General features: G+C 47.8%; 1 protein-coding gene across 2 annotated transcripts in view; it reads left to right on the top strand.

The window, feature by feature from the left end:
• The first annotated feature begins 699 nt into the window (after window positions 1–699).
• NAT8L (N-acetyltransferase 8 like) overlaps window positions 700–23,696 on the top strand; it is a 35,117-nt gene continuing 12,120 nt past the window's right edge. Inside the window, exons 1-2 of one of the 2 annotated variants that reach the window (XM_064653418.1) lie at window positions 700–1,276; window positions 2,570–2,734. In XM_064653418.1, the coding sequence (XP_064509488.1) occupies window positions 943–1,276; window positions 2,570–2,734 (499 nt within the window). In that variant the 5' untranslated portion in view covers window positions 700–942. Of the gene's footprint in view, window positions 1,277–1,760; window positions 2,090–2,569; window positions 2,735–23,696 lie in introns of those variants that run through there. The other variant, XM_064653419.1, reaches the window with a different exon arrangement.

Raw genomic sequence — 23,696 nt, 5'->3', positions numbered from 1 at the left:
GAGGAGGAGCCCGTCCTCCTCCCTGCGCATCCCCCCTCCCCCTCCATCCCTTCTCTCCGCCCCGCGGAAGGGCGCGGAGGCGGCGGGGCCGGCTGCGTTTCCCGCATCCCGCGGCGGCGTGGGCACTGCTGGAAAAGTTACTGACCGAGGGATGGAGAAGGGGGTTTGCTCGGGAGGCGCCGGGGGCCTCGCGGCTGCATCCCCCGCTCCCCTCTGCCCCCGCGGAGCGTTCCACGCGGGATGGCTGGAGGTGGGGCGGGAGCACCCTCCGCGCCCCGCGGAGCTCCGCGCAGGGACTCGCTGGGTCGCGGGGAGCGACTCTCGGTGCCGCAGCCCTGCGGGACGCGGTGCGGGGCCGGCCCAGCCTCCCGCCCCGCAGGCTCCCGCAGCGCTCCGCGCAGCGCCGCGGACCCGCAGCGACTGTTCCAGAAAGCCGCCGGGCGCACGGCGCGTTCGCAGTATATACATAGATAACTACATAAAAAATAAAGAAATGACGTCCCCTTCCCCCTCCCCTCCCCGCGCACCAGTGAGTGCGGGCAGGGATGTTCGACCCCCGAGTGCCCGCGCAGCTCCGCGCCGTAGTAATTTGCAAGGGGCGGTGCAGGGATGGGGGGGGAAAGGGGGAGGTGTCCCGCCCCCCCGATCACATGGCGACCCCACGCAGCCAATGCGGGGGGCTCTAGGACCCCGGGGACCCGAAGCCCCCCCCGCCCTATATATGCCTCTCCAAAATGCAGCGGGGCTCCTTCCTCCCGTCCCGCCCGGCCGCGCAGCTCAGCGCCCTACTGCCCGCGGGTCTCCGTCCCGGCTCCGCGCCCCGCTCCTTCCCCCTCCCCTTTTTCCTTTTTTTTTTTTTTTTTTTTTAATTATTTTTTTCTTTTAATTTTCTGACCTCCCCCTCCCGTTTTTCTCCTCGCCCCTTCCCCGCGGCCGGTTTGCATGCATTGTCTGTCTCCCAAGATGGTTTGTGAGACCAAGATTGTGGCGGAAGATCATGAATCAATCCCGGGATCCAAAAAAGACACAATCATTGTTTCCTCCTCCCAGATGTGGCCCTCTTTGGCCGGCTCCACTCCCTCCCCCCCACCTCCCCTCACCCCACCAAAAGAAGACCCCCGGCGCGACAATGTCTATATCCGCGAATTCCACCCCTCCGAGCAGGAGGTGGTGTGCCGCATCTTTTACGAGGGGATCATGGAGCGGATCCCCAACACGGCGTTCAGGGGGCTGAAGCAGCAGCCCCTCACTCAGCTGCTCTACGGGCTGCTGGCGGGTGAGTATCCGCTCCCTTTTGGGGGAGGGGGTCGCCGGGTTTATTCCCCGGCTGTGGGTCTAAACAAAATGGTCGGAGCGGCGGGAGGCGCCGGGGACCGGTGTTCGGGCGCGCTGCGGCGGTGCGGGGAGCGGGAGCGCCGCAGCATCGTGCGGGGCGGCCGCGGAGCCGCAGCGCTGCGGCGGGGGCAGGCGGGATGGGAGCGGGATGGGAGCCTTGCGCCGCCGGGGGATGCGCGACCCTACCAGGGGTTGTAAGGGTGGGGAGCGCTGAAGGGGAGGTCGCCGCGGGGGTGAGGGTAGATTCCGTCCTTATGGTTATTGCGGGGCTGGGGGGTGCGCGGAGGGGAGGGAGCGCGCCCCGCACCGCGCACTGGCCGCCCCCGCGCAGCCCGGAGAGGGGGGGGACGAGCCGCGTTCCGGCGTTGCCTGGAGACGGCCGGACCCATCAGTGAAAGCCCCCCTTAGCCCTCCCCCGGCGTGAGGAGGGGGTGTCCCCTACAGCAGGGCCGAGGCGAGGAGGGGGGGGTCACCTCACCTCCTAGAGTTCAGTGCCCAAAACTGCGCTCGCAAAGTGTCCCGTCCCGGTGCCAATAATGATTAATAATGTGTGCCCCCCGCACCGGGCGCGCTTTGGGGTGGTCTCCTGCCCTCGGTGGCTGCAGGAGGGTCGCACCCCGTGTCCCAGACATCGGGGAGGACGGGGCCTCGCGCTGGAGGGGGACCCCCAGCAGGCGTTGGGGCGCAGCCGGCAGCTCTGGGGCCATGCCGGGGGGGAGCCGCCGGCTGGGGGGCACTCGCAGAAGCCCCCCAGGTGTTCGGCAGCCCGGCGGGATGGGGGCGGGCGGGGTGGCTGCCCTGGGAGTAGGTGCTGATGGAAATAGCACTGCCGCAGTGGCGAACACATGGCTGCGGAGCGGTGCCCGCAGCGCGGCTCCTCCGCCCGGCCGCGTTCCGGCCTCGCCGGGGAGAGTGAAGGGGGCCTGCGGTGTGCTGGGCCCTGGGGGTCCCCACGGCCCCACTCCAGGGGGGCTCTGGGACCTGCCGTGGCGTGGCGGCATCCCCCCCACCGGCTCCTTCCAGGACCCCATAAACTTCTCCGGGTTGTCTTGTCGCGATACACTGTCCCTTAACGTGATAATCTCGAGAGCGTGAATTGTGTGTGTACTGCAAATGTATATTTTGACTGTGATTGTTTTATTTATTTATTTTTATAATGAGTTTGTATTCCGAAATCAACACTAAATTCTCTTTTCTGACAGGTGTCGTTTATTTCTCTTCCTTATCTCCATAGTAATGTGCTTTGTTGTGACCAAGTCCTTCCTGCTGACCTGCTGTTTGCCCATCTTTCTGATGGGCATGAGGTACTACTTCAGTAGAAAAGTTATCCTGCACTATCTCGATTGTGCGCTGCACACGGACATGTCCGATATTGAGCAATATTACATGAAACCGCCAGGTGAGTACAAATTCCCCGAGGGAGCCTTCCTTCTCCCAGCCTGCTGGGGAACATGGCTGCTCCCTGCTGCTGGTGCCTTTTCCTCCTGTCAGCAGCACTGAGCAAGCTCAAAAGTCACCAGAATGCAGCTCTTTAGCCACACTAGGCACAAAGCCACCTCTGGTTTTGGTTTGGCTGGGGTTTTTTTCTTGGTTTGTTTTTGGTTTGTTTTTTTTTCACTACCCCCACAAGGTGCCTAGTCATCCAAGGCACCCTCTGTCCACAGCGCTGCCGGGTCCCACAGCCAGCCCAAGGACTCGGGCGTGGGTGCTTGGGGACAATGATGATGGAGAATGCAGGTTATTCACTGCAGGCTGGGTCCACCCCAGCCCTTATGTCTTGAGACTGGTATTTCTTTGCTCCTTGAACTTGGTATTAGCTCTGACAGCAGGAGGAGAGGGAGATGAAAGGCCTTTTAGCCCAAATGCATGGAGGAGCACATTTTAGCTACTGTGCCCATTTTCCCATGTTGTTCAAGAACATTCCTTAATGTAGGTGTTTTGGAAGAGGCACAGATCAGATATGTAAAGGACTGTTGCCACCTCAGTGACAGTAATATGCATCCATCCGTTTGTTACATGTATGAATATAATTAAAAATACAGTATCTCACTATGATATTTTCTGGTTAAGCTATAAAAGATACCTTATATGATAATTTAAAAAAAAAAAAAGTCCCTTTAGAACCTGTGAGGTGCCGTTTCCCTTTTTGTAGGCACACACCCATGTTGAGAACCAGAGCAAGGGGATGCCTGGGCAGTCACTCGCGGTTTGAGGTTTGCTTTTGGTGGTAATGGTGAGCATTACCTGGGAGAGCAAGGTGATGCCAGTATCCCACCTTAGTCCCATCTTCTCGGAGTACCTGCTCTCTTCTTGGGTATCTACTGTGTTGTTTTTTCATGTGACTGTGTTTTTGCTGTATCATTGCGGATCCCCAGGTGTGACAGATGTCTTCCGGGCACTTTAAGAGGACTCCTAGGTGGTACCCTGGCCACAAACTTTCCCTCACTTTTAACGTGCAATGTTACATTTTGCTAAATGTAACCTTGCTAAAATGTTGGTCCTCCTGGTAGGAAAATCCCGAAATAGCTTAGAATTGCTTGCTTTCGGTTTCGTTTTCCATTATTGTGCGTGTCTTGTCCAGGTCTTTGTCCCATATTACACATAGGGTTTGTTTCATTTACAGGGTTTGTTTTTGTAAAAATTAAGTGATCTGTGACTTGTATTTAAAAAGCTCAATCTTCATTAAAGGTGGCGTCACAGAAATAAAAGGGTTCATAGCAAAACATCTCTGCACCTCTGTAGTGAAGTTCAGCAAGGTACTGTGCTGGAGAAAGTAGCAGGAGACTCCAGTAGAATAAGAACATGTAATATGGAGTTAATAGGTGTTTGAGCTGCTTTGCTCATTAATGCTCAGGATTTGTGTGGTCAAAGTGGTCGCAGTGCCTGTATTTATAACATTAACAGATACAGAAAATAAAGGAAAAGGACTCAAAGGAAGAGTAATGCCCTCAATTTGTTTAGGGTCAGTAATGTAATCCTGCTCAACTGTGCTGCCAACATGTCTTTGAAATGTTAGCATTGCTTTTATTTGGTACCTGAAAGGGCTAATTGCAAGTGTGTGTGGGCTGTAATTTTTGACAGAATTTAATCATGTAATTAGGCTTCTGCCATGCCATAAAAAGCAGATTTATGGAATTGTTGGTGCTTGTTAAAGGTTCTTGATGATAGTGGTGTTAAGCAAGTTGGCTGGAGTAATAATTGGATAAAGACCAGAGAGGCTTTGGGGGCTGGGGAGGAGAAGGATTCTGCATGCTGGGACCAGCACCCTCAGTGATGCCTGTCTGTGTGCCATGAAGCTGTGCGGCAGTGATGAGCCACTCTGGCATTGCCCATCCCACCCAAAGGACAGAACAATGACAATAAAACAAATTCCAGCCCCAACTTTTTCTTTTATTTGCATAGTTTACAAATTAGCACCCAGGCAGAAATGGTTGCAGTGGGAATGAGAAGGGCTCGTTGTGTTTCTGCAGCTGAGATATTAGTGAGAGCTTTCTCAATGAGGTGTTAAAAGAAGAACTGGTCACAGTGAGGATAATGGGGTGCAGGAACAGGGGCACAGAGAGGCTGGAGATGGCCAGAGCTTGACTAGATGAATTAAACCCAACCTGCTGTAACTGCAACTTGGCCTGGCTTTGGCTGGGAGTACAACCAGGCAACTTCCTGCTCCTTCTTTGGAGGATCTGTGTTTACCTGCTTGAATTTTTATTTTTTTTTTCCAACATGGAGACTAGAGGAAGGGAGCATTTCTGTGGTGGGGTTATGAATTCCTGTTTCCTAGGGTGATGAACACCAAGGTAGAACTGGGACATGGTCTTAAGGTGTTGGATCATGATGCTGGTTGTGGCTTTGGTGAGGTTTTGCCCTTGGAATCCATGGTACCCTGGCACGAAAACATGTTTGCAGAGGGCTCCCTGTGGTGCTCAGGGTTGGGGTACGGTTGTATAGAGCATCTACAGCAAATAGCCTCTGGTAAGGCAGGGATCTACGTGAGAGGATATTTTAACTATTAAAATGAGTTGTTCTTGCTGGTTTTGTGAAAGCATCCGCAAAACCTGTGGGTCAGTTTTAAAACCAAACTGAAAGGATCCAGTTTGCAATGGGATATCCTAAGCACTCAGGTTAATGATTAGTGTTGAACAGTTCCGTGAGTTACATTGTATTAGGGTTTTTCTTCTGCAGTTTATCTGAACCGCTCACCTCCAAGTTAGTTATGGTTTTAATTTTCCTCTGCTAGATTTTGTATGAACTGAAAAATATGTGCTGACAGTGATTCTGCAGAAGTACACTAGCCAAAATTTAAATCTTTGTTTTCTCTTGCCCTCCAACACTTATGCCAAGAGTCTGCCAGAATGTTTGGTCCAGTGCTTAACTTGGAGCTTGTACACAATGGTGTGACTTGAAATTGTTCTTAATGTGAAAGGAATTGTGTTGAGTCCTGTGCTGGGGTCTTAAAACAGACAGTTGAATGGTTCAAACACCTTCCTGAGCTCTTTGTAAACTTGCGTTTTTCATTTTAAAATAGCACTTATTGGAATCCACTTTTTTTTTCCTTCTTCAAAGGCTATGAAAAAAGACACTGGGGTGGTGGAAAAGAAAGGAATTGGATAATGGGCTTAATTGTCAACCAGAGTAACTTAGGCTCTAGTAAACAAAAAAAAAAGGAATTCATTTTAAAATAAGAGCCTTGCCTTTTGCATTTATCTATGCAAAAAAGAGGAGCACAGCTGGAGCTTGTTTTATGGTCTGATGATTTTGATGACTAATCAATTTTACAGTGTCTCTTCAAGCTTCTGTCCCCGTTGGTTGTGTTGTATATTTTTTGCAGTGGTTGGTGTGTTAGAGAGATTCTTGTGAGGCTGAGGTCTCTGCTGGAGTGCTGATGGAAACCAGGACTCCTTTGCCTCCAAAGCAAAACCGCTGCTCTCCAAAGCAAGTGGAGCTGGGGGTTTGTGACGAACTTGTTTGTCTTTCTGTGGTTGTTTAAAGAGTTGTCTCCTACTGCTGGCTGTCCTAGCAGGGTCTGCTGAGGGGTGTGCATACCTGTCCTGCTGGTGCAAAGACCTAGTGGTGGTGGGAGCTGGCCTTTGTCAGGGTTTTAGGGACTGGTGACAAACTGGGTGGCTGCATAGCAGTGCCCAGTGCTGCAGAGGAGGATGGACAGACAGCACAGATGGGCAACCTGGAGAGCTGAGGCTGCAGGACCTGGTGGAGCGTTGGGGCATCTGCCTTGCCCAGTGCAGCAGACAAAGCTGGAGTAGCTGCTGCAGGAGGTGTCAGGTCACATTACCTTCACTGTGCTGAGGGCTGTGGCTTTCAGCAGTGACTGCACATCTGCAGCTCTTGCTCTGTGGGTGCCTCTGGTTGCCTCATGCTGGGACAGGATGGGTGCCTCTGCTCTCCTGCCTCTATCCAGGGGTGAGCAGAGCCTTCCTGTCCTGCTGCCCTTTGTTCCCAGTACATGAGGGTGCAGATTAAGTAATGCCTGCACAGAAATCCCAACTTCCCCTGGGGGACAGGCCCTATGGAAGAGGGGCTGCTGGGGGATGGCTTGTTAGGGTTCAATTTCTGCTGCTCCTGGGTGGCTCAGCCGAACCCAATGGAGGGATGACCTGTCCTTCCTGGCAGAGGTTTTGGTTTCATGTCCTTCTGCCAGAAGGACACCAGTTGAAGTGGACCCAGAGTTGTGGTGTGAGGAGATAAGATCCTGTTTGCTTCTCCTGCCTTTTGAGGTGTTCCTCGAGTTCAGTGGGATGTTTGTCTGGTTAACAAGCAAATATTTGCATTTTGCTTGTGGATCAGGCCAGTTGGCAGTGGATTCAATGCCAGAGGGATTGAACCCAGATGTTTGCAAGGTGAACAGCTGGGTATAAATCATGTGGTTCCTGTTAACCTTGCTCTGTGGGTGCTTAGCCCTGCAGAGGCTGTGGGATGAGCACCAGTGAGTTTTGGGGTTCAGGGAAAATACAGGGTCTACCTTGGGAGGAGATCCTCAGCCCCAGAGCTGTGGTTTCTCTGTCATGCCCAAACACTTTGGAAGCCCCAGGGAGAGGGGGCCAGGGGTAGTGTTTCTCTCCACCACTGAGCCCCCAGGCAGAGGGTTGGCCATGGAGCCCAGTTCTTCCACATTCTGGGTAATGCTCAGGCTGACAGATAAGCAGGAGCGAAGCTGCCAAATGATAACATTGTTTGGAAAGAATAGAGCAGCCCTTGCTTTGCAAAGAAAGGGCTTAGTTACCTGACGCCAGAGAAGGCTCAGGGCTGCTGCTTCCCAGTGGAGGAATGTGTTTTTGGAGAGCCCTGCCCCACTCCCAGTGCCCAAGAGGCAGCTGGAATCTGAAGCATCCCTATCTTCAAAATTTCTTGCTGGCTTATGCAGTGCCCTGGCCTGATGCATCTGCCAAACCCCTGAGCTGTCTGTCCTGTATTGGGATTTTCGTTTGTGCCTCTCCCACACACTGCATAGGTCAGTGAGGAGTTCAGAGTGGGACTGGGAGCTGGAAAACCCATGGGAGAGGCTGTGTCCTTATCTCTGCCTGGGTGTTTCCAGCTCTGCTCCACACCACTGCTGGGAACAGAGGTTTCCTCAGGCGTCTCCTCAGGGTCTCCTCAGGCAGAGGTGGGTCTGTCCTGTGAGCATTTCACTGCTGGCATCTCTCTGCAATTCCATGAGTGTGCTTCAGGGGATGCAATCTCCGTATAAGATCCTACCAGATTAGGATTACAGACCTTTCATTTATTTTATAGTGTGAAGTATTTTGTCAGAAAGTATTTCCAAAGCTGACCTACTGCCAGAGGATGGTCAGAGATGCTTCTGCTCAGCAAGTGTCACTGTTGCTTTCGGGTTTCTACAATTTAGCAGCACAGGAACTTCCTGGTTTGGGATCTCTCATTGCCAGTGCAGAGTTTCTCAGGAAGCAATAGGAAAAACAACTCGTGTTTCCAAGCATTAGGGATGTGCTTTGTCCAGTGTTAGCAATGGACTGAAATATTTTGGTTTCATTTGAATAACGTAAAATGTCTTTAAAGTTGAGTTGCCTCTCAAAACCCACCTCATCTGACACTGGCACTCTATCACGTGTGGCTGCCTCATTTCGCTGCGTTGGAGCCTTGGCTTTTCCATCTGGAGGCAGCCCCGTCCCGCAAGCATGGAGCATGGGCACAGTGAGCAAGGCACGGCGCTGCTGGCACCAGCTCCGAACCCCCATCCCGCATTCCCAGAGCTGACCAAGGGCTGCCCTGGCCACAGGCAGCTCTGCCAGGTCCCAGCCCAACCCTGCAGCCCTAAAGATAAGTGCTGTGTAGATCTGGAGGTGACACAGCCTGGGTTCCTTGCAGTGCTGAGCCACATGGAGCAGCTCTGCTCAACCCACTGGAGAGCCTTCGGGGTCTTTCTACCCCACAAAACCTTTATTATTAACTTTTTTCCACTTCGGGGGGGTTCGGGTAGTACAGAGTAGAAGTGTGGCACTGCCAGACAAAGGCCAACATGGGAAAGCTGGAGCTGCCTCTAAAGGGGAGAAGTCTGTGGATTCCAGGCTGTGTCATCCATGCTGATGGGATAAGCATGTTTATGGGCAAGCTGCTGCAGCCTGCCTTCCCTTTCTATTTATTTATCACTGGAGCAGGAACATGTGCACAAACCCATTCCTCAATGCACATATCCATAACACAAAAATAGCTCTTCCTTTAGATCCACAAGCTTTGGCACGCTCCCATGTTAAAATTAGAAGAAAATAGATTTTATAGTAAATTTTGCAGAGCAACATAATCTTTTTTTTTTTTTTTGTCCACTTGTTTGAAAATTCTCTCTAAAAAAAAAAACTGACCATCAGTTAATGCAGTGGTGTTTGAGCTGTCACCATGACTGGGTGGATACGACGCTCCTGAACGTAAGCTCTGCCTGCAGATGTTTAAAATCTCCAGTATGTGCCAGTGCTGGTCATTAATCTTCAGTACAAGAAGTAACCAGTTGTGTAAATTGAACATTAGTAGTATTTTAGGCACAGTTAGCTTCTCAGGACCAGCAAACAAGCCACACTGGGACCTATGAACATGGAGGCAGGAACATCAGGTGGTCTGGGGTGTTTTTTTTCTGGCTTTGAGTAGTTTTTTTAATGTTTTCTCCAGTGTTGGATGGGTTTTGGCATGGCTGTATGCAATTTCTCATGACTGTCTTAGTAAGTAAACCTAAAAATTTTCTGACTCCAGAATTTTCAGCACAAGTTCAAATGCAAATGTATTGCTCTTATAAAGGGTTTTCAGCAGCTCTTCTTTTTTCTCTTGCTTTCTTAGGAATGACCAAAACTTAAAACAATTACCCAAAAGTCTGTTTCAGGTTAAGATTTTCATAATAGCCTAAATTTAGATTCTGTGTCTAACTAGTGGCAAGAGTTTAAAGGTTTAAAGCTTTGAGCCCCTCTTGACACTGAATTTTGGATGTAGGAGCATGAACTGAAAAATCTTATTCCCAAACACATTATTAATTTATTACATTCAGCCTCTTAGGGTTATCCAAGAGTGTCTATGGTCAGGTTGGTTCCTCCCAATGTGCGTGACCAGCAGCCTGAATACTTCAGAAATTAACATTAGGCATTGCTGTCTACTTGAAGACCTCTAAACACATTGAAAAATACTGTTTTCATGTAAAAGTCTAAATGGATGGCCTGATTTTTAAGAAGACAAACCATTCAAAAGCTCCCCAAATTTCAGAGTGGATTTCTGAAATTCCTTTTGTAGGCTGAGATCTTGATTTGGGCAGGTCATATTTAATTACTCTGGATGGGAACAACTGTCAGGGTGTCCATGACCTCCGGGAGCTCTCAGCATTGTTTGCTGGTGTATCCGAAAGCGCATGCTTTTCTTTTGGTAGTGCAGTGCTGGGGATCTGTTACAAATAATCACATGTTTGGTTCTACTCCCTTCCAGTCTACAGTAAAGAGAGGGACTTGGAGTGTTTTGCTGGTATCTGGTCCTGTGATGAGCCGAGGGATGTACGAGCCTTTGTTGTTGCTTTCTGCATCAGTGAAACAGGGAGCTTTGAATGTATTTTTAGATTATTTTTTTTTCCAATTTCTTTTTTTCCCCTGTAGAAAGCTGAGGAATCATTTTGTTGTCCTGACAGGTGGCTAATGAAAGGATTCTTAAAGAGAATCTAAAGATAGTAGCATGTCTTACCCAGTTTCTATTTACAAATCTATTCCTTGTAACCAAATAATAGGGTTTCGGTTTCGGCTTTTTGGTGGTTTCTTTGTTTGTTTGTGTGGTTTTGTTTTTTTTGCTAAGGGCCAAGTGGAATCACCATGAAGCCTCATGTCCTTTAATAAGGGTGCCTCAAAAATTAGTTCATAGTGGTCTTGTTAGAGCCAGGTACAAGCTGTGGTGTCTGTTACAGATGGCTTTGAGCCATTCTTTTAAGTCATCTATTGACCTGCTGGACCCCAGCAATCAATTAACAATTTATGACAGCATATACAGTATCATTCACTGTCTTCTATAACTGAAGAGTGTTTCTTTCAAAAATTGAAAAATTTATTTCTTACAGGATAATTCTAAAATTTAGACCTGAGTCTCCCATGGTTTAGTGCCAAGCTGGGCTTCTGCTTTAAAGTAGGATTCTGTGAGTGAAAGGAGACATTTCAAAATAGGTAATGGGAAACATATATTGCAGTTGTATTTTTAAGTGGCTACACGAGATATGGTTATTTAAAATTGGATTTGCAACAGTGTAAATGCTAATAGAATAATACAGTGCATTAGTTGCACATCAGCGTGTCCTGCTTGAAATGATAACTTGCAAGTAATATTTGTCACTTAAAATTCATGTGCTGTTTCTATGACTTATCCAAGTGGCAAAACTGAAAACCAGAGGTTTTATGAGAAAATGATTTTTCAGTTCAGGAACTGCAAAGTAAAAGGGAGGATAGTTTTGGTCCAAATCAAGCTGATTCACTACTCCCTCTCCATTTTTTCACTATGAAGAAGAAAGCGTCTGTGTTTAGTGGGGAGTATAATGCTTTTTTCAGCCCAAAATGAAACTGCTGGCTCTGTTACAGGCTTCCTTAAGAAGCAAAGGTCAGACCCAAGTGTATGCTTAAAAAATACTGATTATGGTAGAGCCATCATACAGTTAGTGTTTGTTACCCCTCAGGCAGGTCCCTCTGTTGTTCTTTGCGTGGCACTATTAAATCTATACTGAGTCAGTGCTGGGATTGCCTGGATCCCAGGCCCTGTTTAAATTACATATTTAGGTATTTTACACCGCTGTAGTAGTTGAAGAAGTGGTGTTGGGGGGCTCCATCTCTGAAGTCGTGGCTGCTGGGACATTGCCCGTGATCCCAGGGAGGACCGAGAAGTGTGCTGGTGTCCCGGCCAGCCTTACTGGGGGCTGAGCTGTGTGTGGGATTAGTGCCAGCCTGCCTTTCCTCTGCCTTTCATTTTGCAGCTTTGGTGAATCCAGGACAAATGTGTAAATTGTTTTGCGTTGACAAAAACTGCATTTTTAAGTAAGCTACTTGCCTGGATTTATGCTCGATCACCAGTAATAGCTATACAAGCTGCTCCCGCTCTCTCTTGCCAGTGTGCTCGAAGCCTGACTTGGAAACCAACATCAGCCATGCAAGTTTATTTGCTTTTTACAGTTGCAGCTCTTGGGCTCTGTGCTAGCACTGCTAATTGAAATGGGGGGCAGTGGACCAGCTGTCTGGCTGTTAGTGGCTCCTCAGTGCACCTTGCATTCAACACTCGTTTCAACAACTATCAGATAATAACATCTGCTACTGGGAACCAATAGGGGTTCCTTGAAGTATTTTTTTTCATTTTTTTCCTCATGTCCATCCCCTATTACAGCAGTTCTGTATGCCACATTTCCAGTCTTGGGTTAAACTACAATATTTGCATTTTGTATCCTTTGAATTCTCATTGGCTTTATTGTCCAGCCCTGTGTTGAATTCTCCAGTGATTTTTATCTGGTCTAGTTCTGGCTTCATTCATCACTTCTGGCATTTCCCATGAGTGGTGGTCCCATACACAGCATCCCTTTGTATCTCTGATCTTCCCCTTATACTTTTAAATTTGTGTCCCTTTGCCTAATTTCATTATATATGTACTTTCTTTCTCTTAGTTTACTGTTCAGATATTTTGCATGGTGAGTACAAGTATTTTTTTTTTTTTGGTAGAAGACTCAGAATAGCAAAGATGAGAAAATAAATAGAAGTCAGCAGCACGAGGATATTGTGTCTGCTAAGCTGAAAACAGTGTGTCAGTGCACAAAACCCACTTGTCGATGGTGTGGGGGGAAAACATTTTGTCTAAAGGCAAATGAACTGCCTACAACAGGATTTCTTACACCTTCTTTAGAGCATCTGACCCACATCACTTCCAGATTATCTGTTGATCTTTATTGCTATGATTTTTCCTATAAACCTAATTCTTCCCATTTTAACAGGATATATAAAATCATTATTGCAGCCAGAATATGAAAAAAAAAAACAAAAAACAAACCAAACCGCTTCATTTGCTGAGATCAGGGCTTTTTGTTCTTTTTTTGGAGGTTCCAAATCTGTTCATCCTCCCTGGAACTAGATAACAGCATCAGAAACACTGTGTAACACTTCTAGTGGGAATCTAGGGAAGACCTAAATCTGTAGTCTTTCAATTTAAAATAATGTTAAGTAGTAGAACTGCAAAGAGAAGCTTTAGAAAACAGCCTGGTTTGGAGCACCTGCCATTTCTAAGTGCTAAGCAATTCAGATGATTGTTAGCTAGAAATAGCAATAAAAGCATGGCCGATCCCTGGCTAGTAAAGTCCTCCTTGTTGGAATTACATTGTTAGTGTGGGATTTGTTAAAGGGGGAAGGTGAGCAGGGAGTAAGTTGTTGTACAATAGGGATGCTAATGAGAGATTTTTTTTAAAATCCAAACTCTTTAAAAGGGGTATTTGTAAAACACCTTTTCAAGCTTTTGCTGCCTGTAAAGTGAATTAGATTCACTTAATGGCTATGAAAATCCTACGTCTGGTGTGGTTTCAGAACCAGCCAGTGTTCAGGGGATAACATCAAGCTGTGCCTCTCGGACAGTGATTTTCATTTGGGAATAAGCCATCATCAGGTTTTACGGGGCTTTTTTTTAGCCATCAGTAGCCTGAAAAACATCAAAGCATCTGCAAGGATTCTTGAGAAGTGGGAACATTTTTCATGGATAACTCAGCTAAAGAGGATTTCAGTGAAATTTAAAAAAAAAATCTTACATAACCCCCCATATTCACTGAGACTGAACTCTTGGGACAGTTTGGCTTAAAGATTCAGTGGAGCATTTGCTTTAACTTAATCATGGTCTGAAATCCCTTGTCTCTTGCTGGGAGTTGAGTGTATTACTTAGGGGCATCATTCAGTATAGGTCCAAGTGCTCTTTGGATATTTAGTGGAGACCCGTGACATAAATGGAAAGTGCAGTGGTGGAGTAAAATGGTGGGGTTTGCTGTGTGTGCTGTCAGCTGCCTGCAAGATGAATTTATGATGTTTTAGGGAATACTGGTGCATTGGAAAGGACTTGTAGCTGTGAACCTGCTCTTAGATACATTCATTCTGCCCTGTCTTAGCATTGGGTACAGGGCATTTAGTGTTGTCTTTGTACCTGAGAAAATCCAACAGATCTTCAAAATACTGCATTTCTACCCAGATTTGTGTGGACTTGCACCTCTTCTTGCTGTAGCGCTGCTCGTGTTCGTAAGTTGATCCCCCTTCCACAGATCCTTGGTGAATGAGCTTGGCACAGTCTGATGGTGCACGGCATTAAAGTATCTGCTTTCACTAGCCCTGAACAGCCTGCCCTTCATTTCCCGTATGTCTTCCCAATGGAATGAGATGTGACCTGTTACCTACTCACTCCATTAATTTATTTTACAGATGTCTTTCAAATCACTGGCTCTTGTGACTGACATTGAGGCTGGGGCTCCAAGGAACCCCATTCGTGTGGATGTGAAGTGTAAGGTGGTGATAGATGGATATCACAGGAGATCTTGGATTAAGCTTTTGTAAGGATGTTTTGACCTGATTGGTCTGGCATGGTAGTCTGAACACGTGGCAAAGTGGTTTTTTTCCGTTTTTTAATTTTAGAGATGTAGAGATTTGCACATGTAATTTTCATTTTCTGCTAATGCATCATCCACAACAGGTCCATTGTCTGTGCCCAGCCTGACAGATGTTCATGTATTTATGGATGTAGAATTTTCTTACACTGCCACGTTAAATAAATGTGCTAGTTTCAGTCTGGAGTGGTGGAGTTGAGTAGAATTATACCCAAGCCATGTTGGTTTTGTTGTGATGGGAGAGGGATATAGAAATGTGTTGATTTTAACAAGAGTGGGCATCCAGGTATGTGTTTTTCTGCACCATAGCAGGGCTCTGGCTTTACGTGGGGCATTGCCACTGGTTTGCTGAGAGTTAAAGATTGAAGCAATGTATGGTGATGGAGGTTTGTGCTGCTTGGGAGGCCTTGCTGGGATCTGCACCCTGACCTATTGAAAGGTATTTCTTCCCATGGCAGGGAATTGGAACTACATAATCCTTATGGTCCCTTCCAACCCAAACCACTGTAGGATTCTATGACTTGTGACAGGAGGTGAAGTCTTGACCCAGAGTTTGCCCTCCTTGCTGTGTAGGGCTCCAGCTTTACCCTGGCATACACACGTGGGGCACTCTGGAGCAACTTTACACCAGGGCTTTGTTTGGCTGAGTTAGGTATAAATATAACAGCCCCCCAGAGATTAAATATTCACTGTAAATGTGGAGAAGTAAGAGGGCTGCAGGCAAGCAAGGTGTTCATTACAGTGGGAGCTGCAGTGGGGTGGCCATGGGGAGGTGGTCCCTGAAGGATTGTAGGCTGCCTTCACAGGCTTCTCCTGCTGGAAAAAAACCTGTGCTTATTTTCAAGGAGAGAGCACTCATTGCAGTAGTGTCCCTGGGAGTCCTGGCTGTCCCAACACCCCAGTTACCTCAGAAGGGCTGAAGACCCCAAGACACCCTCACAGGAGGGCTCAGCATCTCCTGCAACCAGGCTTTACAAGCACAGCATGGATGAGAACGCAGTGGTACCTCTGTCTGCTGATTCTGCCTGGTCATTGGAGTCAGCACCCACCTGGCTGAGGGTTGGGTTGGAGATGTGGGAAGGTGCAGATACCAGGAGGTGCCTGCAGCTGATGGTGGATCAGGTTCAGCCCCACAGCAGCACTGGAGAGCACCTCAGGGTGTGGAGGAGAAAGTACTTCCTTCCCTGCTCTTCCCAAGTAGGATGGACTTGTTGGCCTGTTGTAGGGAGAGAGTCATTGCTTTAGGAAGGCCTCCAGTGTTAGAAGCATGATGGTGTTAAAAGCACTTCAGGGATACTATGAAGTTTTGCTTCCAGAGTGGTCTGGTAGTTATTTATTCATTTATTTATATGGGTCAAGAATTGCATTAGTCCTGTTGCTACCTCTAGCCTTGGATGTCAGAAGTGCATGTCAGAGCACTGTTCAAAGGGAAAGGCCTTGCTTTTCTTTTTTCCATCATCTTCCATGCCAGGATGAGCATCTCTGCAGAGACAATGTGCCACCTCAATGGCAGCAGGGCAGAGAGGCTGATTCTCCTTAGCAGCTTTATTATCATTTCAGTTTCCTTATTATTTAGCCACCTGCTCCTTACCCAGAGGTTAGGGGAATAGGTTTGACCAGGACAGGTCAGGCAGGATTGGTTTCATTGAGAAGTGTCCAAATGAACACTTTTGATGAGTGGCTGTGGAGGACAGAGGTTGAGACGTCCTTCAGTGCCACCCTCACTCCTCAACTCTTGAGCTCTTCCCAGTCCATTGCAATGGATTTGGGAGGCTCATCTTGGTGCAGCAGCTGGTGACTATTCACATGCTTTGATACCATGGGATGGGTTGATCCCAAGTGATGATAACTGGTGTCCTGGTTGGATGCCTGTGCTCTGGGAAGGGTATGTGTGCAGTACCACTTCAAGCTGTTGTGCTAGAAATAGGAAGAAATATTTATTCTTTGCAATAGACTCAAGGAGATCAAGCCATGCACTACCTGACTTCAGACTGTAGTTAGTACCAAATCTGTGCCCTGAGCCTTTTATTTTTTTCTTATGTCTTCCTCTGTGTTGAGTAATAAATTCTTTACTGTGGTTTCAGAGGAAATATAACTCCTTGTGACTGCTATTTCACTCCTGCAGATTATTAATACAATGGAAAGTTAGAGGTCAGGGAGGTTTGATTCATTGTGTTAGTAACAAGGTAGGATTCTTGTGAAACTCATGTAATCTGGAGAAGGAAAGGCTTTGAATGCAGCAGCGCCGTATCTGTCATTGGTATTAGGAGAGTATTATGGTGGCTTCTCTTTGCCATGCAGGGTTTGGTGAAGTGCAGTCCCTGCCTGGCAATTCCCAGCACACCCTAGGGAGGAAAGTGGAGGAGCTGCCCTGAGGGTCTGAGACTTTTCTGCTCGGTGTTTCTGCACCAGAAATATTGCTCACTGCTCTTCGTCATTGTCGCTCATTGGCTGCTGTGGTAGGAAAGCTCCCATTCAGAGGCTCATGAGGGTAACAGGAATGTGCTAAGGGGGGAAAAAACATGTTCAGAACCACTGAAATATGCTGTACAGCATGGTTTGGCTGAATATATGCACACGACTTTACCCAACTCACAGCTGAATGTTGTGCTTTTGGCCTTTTCTGTCACTTGTCTGCCTTGCAGATGTAGATTTGGGGGTGTTTGCAGAACCAGCCAGCATCTGCCCGAGCACTTGGGGATTCCAGTCCTGTGCATTGGGATTACATGCTACAAAATGCAGTCAGTTACCTGCCAGGGGTGGGCTATTCCCAACTCTGCTATGCTGATGCCCCTAAGAGTAATCTATGCAATGTAGTCCTGTTTGGGGCTGTGTTTTGATTTTGGGTGGGGGAAGTTTGATTTGTTGTCTTTCAGGGTTTGTCTGTCACTTTTTAAGTATGCAAATGTTTTTAGTTGCTCTCTTTGCCTCACCTCATGCTATTGGGAGGGGAGGCACCTCTCAGCCTTGTTTTTGAGTGATTTAAAGAGTTTGCATGCACAGATGTTATTCTGTCCTAGTGCACCATTATGCCATATCTTAAGTATGAACCTACATCTTGGGTGCAATTCATCTTGCCTACCTTGTTCCTGACTGAAAGTAGCTGGTTTCAGTGAGCTCTAGGCTTTTGCTGTGATCTTTTGCAGAAGAGGGGCTCTCCCAGAACATGACTCACCTTAAAGCTGGTTGACTTCAGAGCAGCATAAAACTCCTTGGAAATCTTTGTAGAGCTCAGAATTGTGCTTATTATTTAACCTTAAGTAAACAAACCTTAGTTTCTCTCTTTGCTGTGAAGCATTTGGTGCAATACCTGTGTAGATACAGGCACTTCTGTTGAATAAAGGGAGTCTTGGCTAAATTTAGAGCAGACAAGTAATGATGGATGGTGAAAATCAGATCGATTCTATCCGTTTTCCCTGCATGATTTATGGCTAGGCCAACTGCTAAGCTAAAGGAAGACATTCAATGGTTATTGCTCTATCCCTTTTTACAGTAAAGCGTATAAAGGAAAAGTCAACCCGCAAATAATGAATTCTAGAACATCTACTAATTGTAGGTTTTCCAGTTTTTTCAGTGTTTGCAAGTGGAAATTGCTGTAAGGTGAACTCAGTACCTTTTGAAAACAATAAACTCAGGTAGTGAAAGATTGATGTAGAAGATGGAAACTGAGCCTTAACAATGTCCTTTTAAGGAGCTGGCTTAAAACACAACCAGCAGCACATTTCATCTTATAAACTAATTTCACTAACGAGGAGCTAATTGTCACATCAGTCTTTTGGAGCTGGCAGGACCCAGGCTATCAAAGCTGGCAGAAGGGCTTGATTTCCTTTTTCCTTTAAACTTCTAACTAAAAACTAGTCTAAAATATAAAGCATTGGTTTAGTTAAGGTCTGACTCTGCAGTTGATAGGCTTAATGTGGATTTTGCATGCATGAGGGAGCATCTACTCTGAAAGTAGTTTAAATACTTTTTCCTGGTTTTTCCCATTTGTGCAGACCAGTCTGTTCTGCTGAGCCAGCTCCATTGCGCTGGGACTCGTCATCCAGTCAGCCCTGGGGACAATGCCGGGCCAAAATCACATATTCTAGTCTTTATTCACTCCTTTAAGCTATTTAATTCTTTGCTTATTGATAACAATTGCTCACATGCCAAACCCACAGGCAGTGCCTGGTTTCTCAATCTGTACTCTCCCTTGATGACCCAGCAGCAGGTAGAGCCCTGGTCACTACCTCAGTGGTTTTGTATCTCCTTTCTCGGTGTTGTGTCCTTCTTTTCAGCAGCAGAGAGATGGGCCAGGCTAAATCTGTCCAGATAACCAGGCAATTTCTAATCCCCCACAACTGCTTCTGCAGTTTTTTCTTGAACACTTGTTATACGTTGGCTTTATTACAGTCTTTGCTTTTCAAGGTGCAGCATGGCCAGCAAAAAGAGCCTGATAGAAGGTTTTAAAGGCCTGCTGTTACACTTCTTAATATAGCACCCTCTGAAATGTGCTGGAAGGGCTGTCTTTATCCCATCTGCGGCACCGCCTGGATTTCTAGCTGTCTCATCAAAAGCCTGTTCCTGCGCTGTGCTGAGCCCTTCCTGGGGCTTTGCTGAGCTCCCCCCCGGTGCTGTCACACACAGTGACACTCTGGGCCCTGGGGGACTGGAGCCTGTTTGAAAAATCAACCAGTGAAGTGCTGACATGGGGGGCATGGCCACTAACAGCTTGCATTGATCCAGACGTCCAGCCTGGGCCCCCGCAAAGCTTTGCAGGGTGAGGTGTGTGGGCAGGAACTGTCATAGAGGTATTTCAAAGGAACAGAGTGAGGTTTAAAGCAAAGGTTTTAAGAAGATTAGAATGCCTGCTAGGTTATGTCCCCAGCAGTGACAGCAGGAGATGCTGTTTAGAACCAAACCTGGCCACTTCCTGAAGTCCCTTTGCTGCAGAATGTGGGTTTTATTTTCTTCTGTCAAAATATTAGAGTGAAAGTAAACTATAGCTAGCCATCAACATCTTAGGGGTTTTCTGGGGGCTTTGACACCCCAAAATAGAATACCTGTGGTACAGTAGTTGGGTGCTTTTGAGGAAGGATCAGCTCCATCAGGAATTGCGGAGCAAGCACTGATGAAAGTCAGTTCTCATACTGTTATTCTGAATTGCAACCCCACCACCCTTTCCATCCCCAGGTGAAGGTGAACGTGGGCTGCAGCAAAACCCCCCAGTGGGACCGTCACCTGTACAGCATGTGCTGCTGCTGCAGGTTTATCAGCACTGGCACGTTACAGCATATACCAGTCTGAATACAAATATGGGTTTGGGTTTGCACAGATGTCTAGGCCAGCTGTTGCCTGCAGTCCAAAATCTCATTGCCTGGTCTCTCATTTTATGCTCAGGTTTATCAGATGCAGAGGCCACCTCTGAATTCTTGTCTCCTGGGACAGTTTGAGACCCATTGTTGTGGCAGAATGTGGTCACAGTGTTTTCTGGTAGCTAATGTGGTTCCATGGACATATGGTCAAATGCTGGATGTCGCTGTCATCCCACTGATTCCCTGCTGCTTGCAGCTCTGGAGGCTTTGCCTGAGCTTAGGGGTTGTTGCAAGTAGCTTCAGCCCTCGGTTACAACACAGGTGAAAGGTAACCAGGATGGAAAAGAAGGCATATGGAGAAGTAGATGAACTGGTTGCTCAGAACCAAATCCTCCATCTCTCTTCATGCTGTGTAGGTGATCTCATCGCCTGCTGCCCAAATGCCCCATGAATCAAGGGATGTCACCCACCCTTGGCATATAGATGCACTGCCCTGTGCTCTTCCAGCAGGGAATTGTTTATAACAGGGCAATAAGTCCTGCATGGTAGGTTATGTGGAGTTATTTACGAGGAGGAAGGAGTCTCACAGCATTTCTAATTTCATGCATGAATAATTCCTGTGTCCCTGACATTTTTTGTTCCCCTATGCCTGGGCCTTGTGTGGTGCACTGGGATGCTTGTGCACGTCAGGAGTGTTGGAGTCGGGGTCTCTCGCATCTCACCCAGTTTCCGTAGACATAAACTGCACTGAAATGCCATTATTTTGTAGGAGCCCTCCAGGAATGCCTTTAACTGAAGTCAAGTGTAGAGTTATTAGCAGAACTTGTGGGAGCTGCCATGCAGCCCTGCTTGAAGCCAAGGGAAACTAGAAAGGTGGAAAGGAGAGAAACTCAACACACGGGAAAGATGGAGGTAAGGAGAGATAATGGGATAATGGGATACCTCATAAACACAGACATAAATCCCTCCCCATCCTGGCTAGCTGAGCAGCTGCAGTCAGTGGCAGGGACAGCTGTTGCCTGTCCTTGGTTAGTCCCTGTGCTCAGGCTACCCATGTCTGGCTGGGTGGCAGCCGCTGTGCCACGTCCATGCCCCAAACTCCTCCTGCTGGCAGCATTCACATCACAGCAGCCAAGCTGTCCCTGGAAGAACCTCTTTTCTCCCTTGATGTTGATTTAACTCGGCTGGTCTGCCCTGCATTTCACCAAGGATGGAGGGGAAGGAGGAGGGAGAGTTGCCTCAAGTGCTCAGTGCTTCTTCTGCTCCCTCTTCAAAACCCAGACAGGATAAAAGGGCAGGGATTTAAATGGCATCAGCCACACACAGCCACGGCACAGCCAGCTTTGGGCTGGGGACTCTGTCCACTTGCTGCCACTCACAGTCTGTCTCACTGACAGTGATGTATATAAATAGTGCTGGCAGGAGGAGAGGCCAGACACTGAACTTCAGGGCTTTTTAATGGGTTATCTGTAAATAGGTAATAATGGCACTGCACTGTGTCCAGTGCAGGATCCCCTGGTTCCTTCTGTACTGCCCTGCTTGAATCATCCCTGCTTGGCTCAAAGGGCTGCTGCTCTGGCCAAAATCACATCAAGAGATGGCACAGGAGGCTGAATAAGTGACTCCAAGGGCAAATATTTAAAGCTTCATGATGGGACAGCATGTTGCATTTCCTGTGTCCCAGTGTTTCCATGCAGAGGTATCACACCAGGCTGTGCCACAGAACGTCAGCAGGTTGCAGGGAGGAGTCAGGGGCATTCGGATCTCTGGGATCAGCAAGGCTGTCACTTTTGGGAAGCCTTTATGTAGGTATATTAAGAACAAGGGACACAGGCAATTGCAGATCTTGTCCTATGGAAAGCATGGGGATGAATTTGAGTTTTTTGGTGTTTTGATTTTTTTTTTCCCCCCTTTTGCCCCTTCGTAGAAGCCTGAGGGAAATGTAGGAGAGAGATGTTTGCCTTGTGCAGGATGCTGCTTCTCCCAGCAAAGCCCTGAAGACACACACTGAGCCTGTGGGCAGCCTCCCTCCCCATCCCAGAGCTCACATCTGCATGTCACATCTCTGCCAGGGATGCAGGTTCCTGTTTTTAATTTTGGAAGGCCTGGCCTCCAAAAGAGTTGCTCTTACTATCAGCTTCCTTTTTTCACGGTGGCCAGTCCTTGGATGCTTTCCTGGCTCTGCTGTAAGCATGCAGAGGAGCTGGTGCTTGCCTGGTGCATTCCCAGCAGTGGTGATGGTAACTGCTGAGCATCTCTGCTAGTCCACTTCATCTGGAGGGTGCTCCAAGGGCATCACCTGGGACAGCTTTGAGCCGAGAGGGGAATTGCTTATACTTGTGTCGCTGTGACATGCCAAAGCAGAACTGAAAGTCACAGTCAGTGCTTGAAGGGATATTGCCTTGAGAAGTTGCGTGTCCGTCTGGAAATTATGTTCCACAAATAAGCCTCTGAGAATTAATAACAGCTCTGCTGCAGGAGATAGTAGTGCCACCTCTGAAGAAAGAGAGAGAAGGCTGGGCCTTTCATACATACTTCCAAGGAAAACTTCTTCCCACAGGGATGCATTCGTGCAAAATTAGCACCAACAGTCGTTGGTGGCTGCAGGAGCTGATCCGTCCCCTCTCCAGCCCTGAGAAGAGTCACCCCTCAGTGTGTAGGTGCTGGCACTAGGGAGGACCCAATTGTGAGTTAAGGATGTTTTGAAGAAGCAGAGCTTTGCCTGTTCATGTGGGAATACTAGAATTTTCTAGGAAACAAAGGATTTGAAAAGTACCTACCTGGAAGACAGAGCTTTGCTTTTTCAGAGCAACACACTGCTGTTAAATTCTGGAGTTTGGGGTAGTGGTCCTTGAGTGCTGAGTGCCTTAGGAAAGGTGTAGGAACCTGCTATTGTCAGTCATGTAGGACTCAGGCTGGTGGGAAAGGCTGATGTCTCTCTGTTCCCCTCTCTTCTAGCAGTACTCTCTGCTATTGCTTTTGGCTCCAGTCTTTCCACCCATCCACCCACTGTCCTTTTATTCATCAAAAGGTGTAGAAGAATTTGCAGCAAAAATAAATGAATTTATTTTCACCCACCATCCATCCTCGTCGGCTGTGTGGGGGAGAGCTGTGCAGCTCATGACAGTGGAGGAGGGTGGGAGTGCAGGTTTGCAGGCACAGCCAGATAATTGCATGGCATGTCCTCCTTGACAGGAGTGGGGAATAAGTAGCCAGTGTGCCACCACTGCTCCAGGGAAGTCCTTGGGGTGCGGCACCAGCAGCAGTGTGTGGAGCCTGAGGGCAGCCTGTGCTGTGGGAGATGAGTGGGTGGATTAGAAGAATGCTCTCTTTTGGTCTTCAAAAGCTGGGAATCATCCTTAAATTTAGAGCAGAAAGACACTGCCATCTTGTGTGCTTTCAGGTCCTGGGTACCATCAGCTGAGGAACCATGTCTGACCTTGCTGTGAAGGATGAACAACCCAAAATCATGTTCCTTGTTACATACATCACAGCCATTTTGTGCCTTTCTCGTAGGTGCCTGTATTGCAAGGTGTTGGGTTTTTTTAATAGAAGTTTGGGTTGGAAGAGACCTTCAAAGACCAACTAGTTCCAATACCCTGCTGTGAGCAGGGACACCTTCACTTGACCTGGTTGCTCAAGCCCCCATCCCACCTGGTCTTGAGCACTGCCAGGGATGAGGCATCCACAGCTTCTCTGGGCATCCTGTTCCAGTGCCTCATGACACCATCATTGTAAAAAGGTTTCTTCCTTTATTATGTCTTTTACCTGTAAGTTCCTGATGTCATGTGGTGAGGCAGCAAGCTGAGGGAGTGGAGAGAGCTAAGGAAGGTGGTGGTGCGTTTTCCATGGCTGCTTCTCCTCGCTTTTGCAGTTGGCAGCCCTGAGGAAGCGAGGAACAGTGCTGCAAAGAGGCTTGGTGTTTGGCTGGGAACAGCTCGTGCCTCTGGAAGGTACCTCCAGTGCTTCAGAGTGCTGTTCAC

Source organism: Pseudopipra pipra, chromosome 4 (assembly GCF_036250125.1).
Source record: "Pseudopipra pipra isolate bDixPip1 chromosome 4, bDixPip1.hap1, whole genome shotgun sequence".
Taxonomy (NCBI): Eukaryota; Metazoa; Chordata; class Aves; order Passeriformes; family Pipridae; genus Pseudopipra; species Pseudopipra pipra.
Note: the sequence above shows the minus strand (reverse complement) of the source record. Positions and strands in the feature narration are given on the sequence as shown.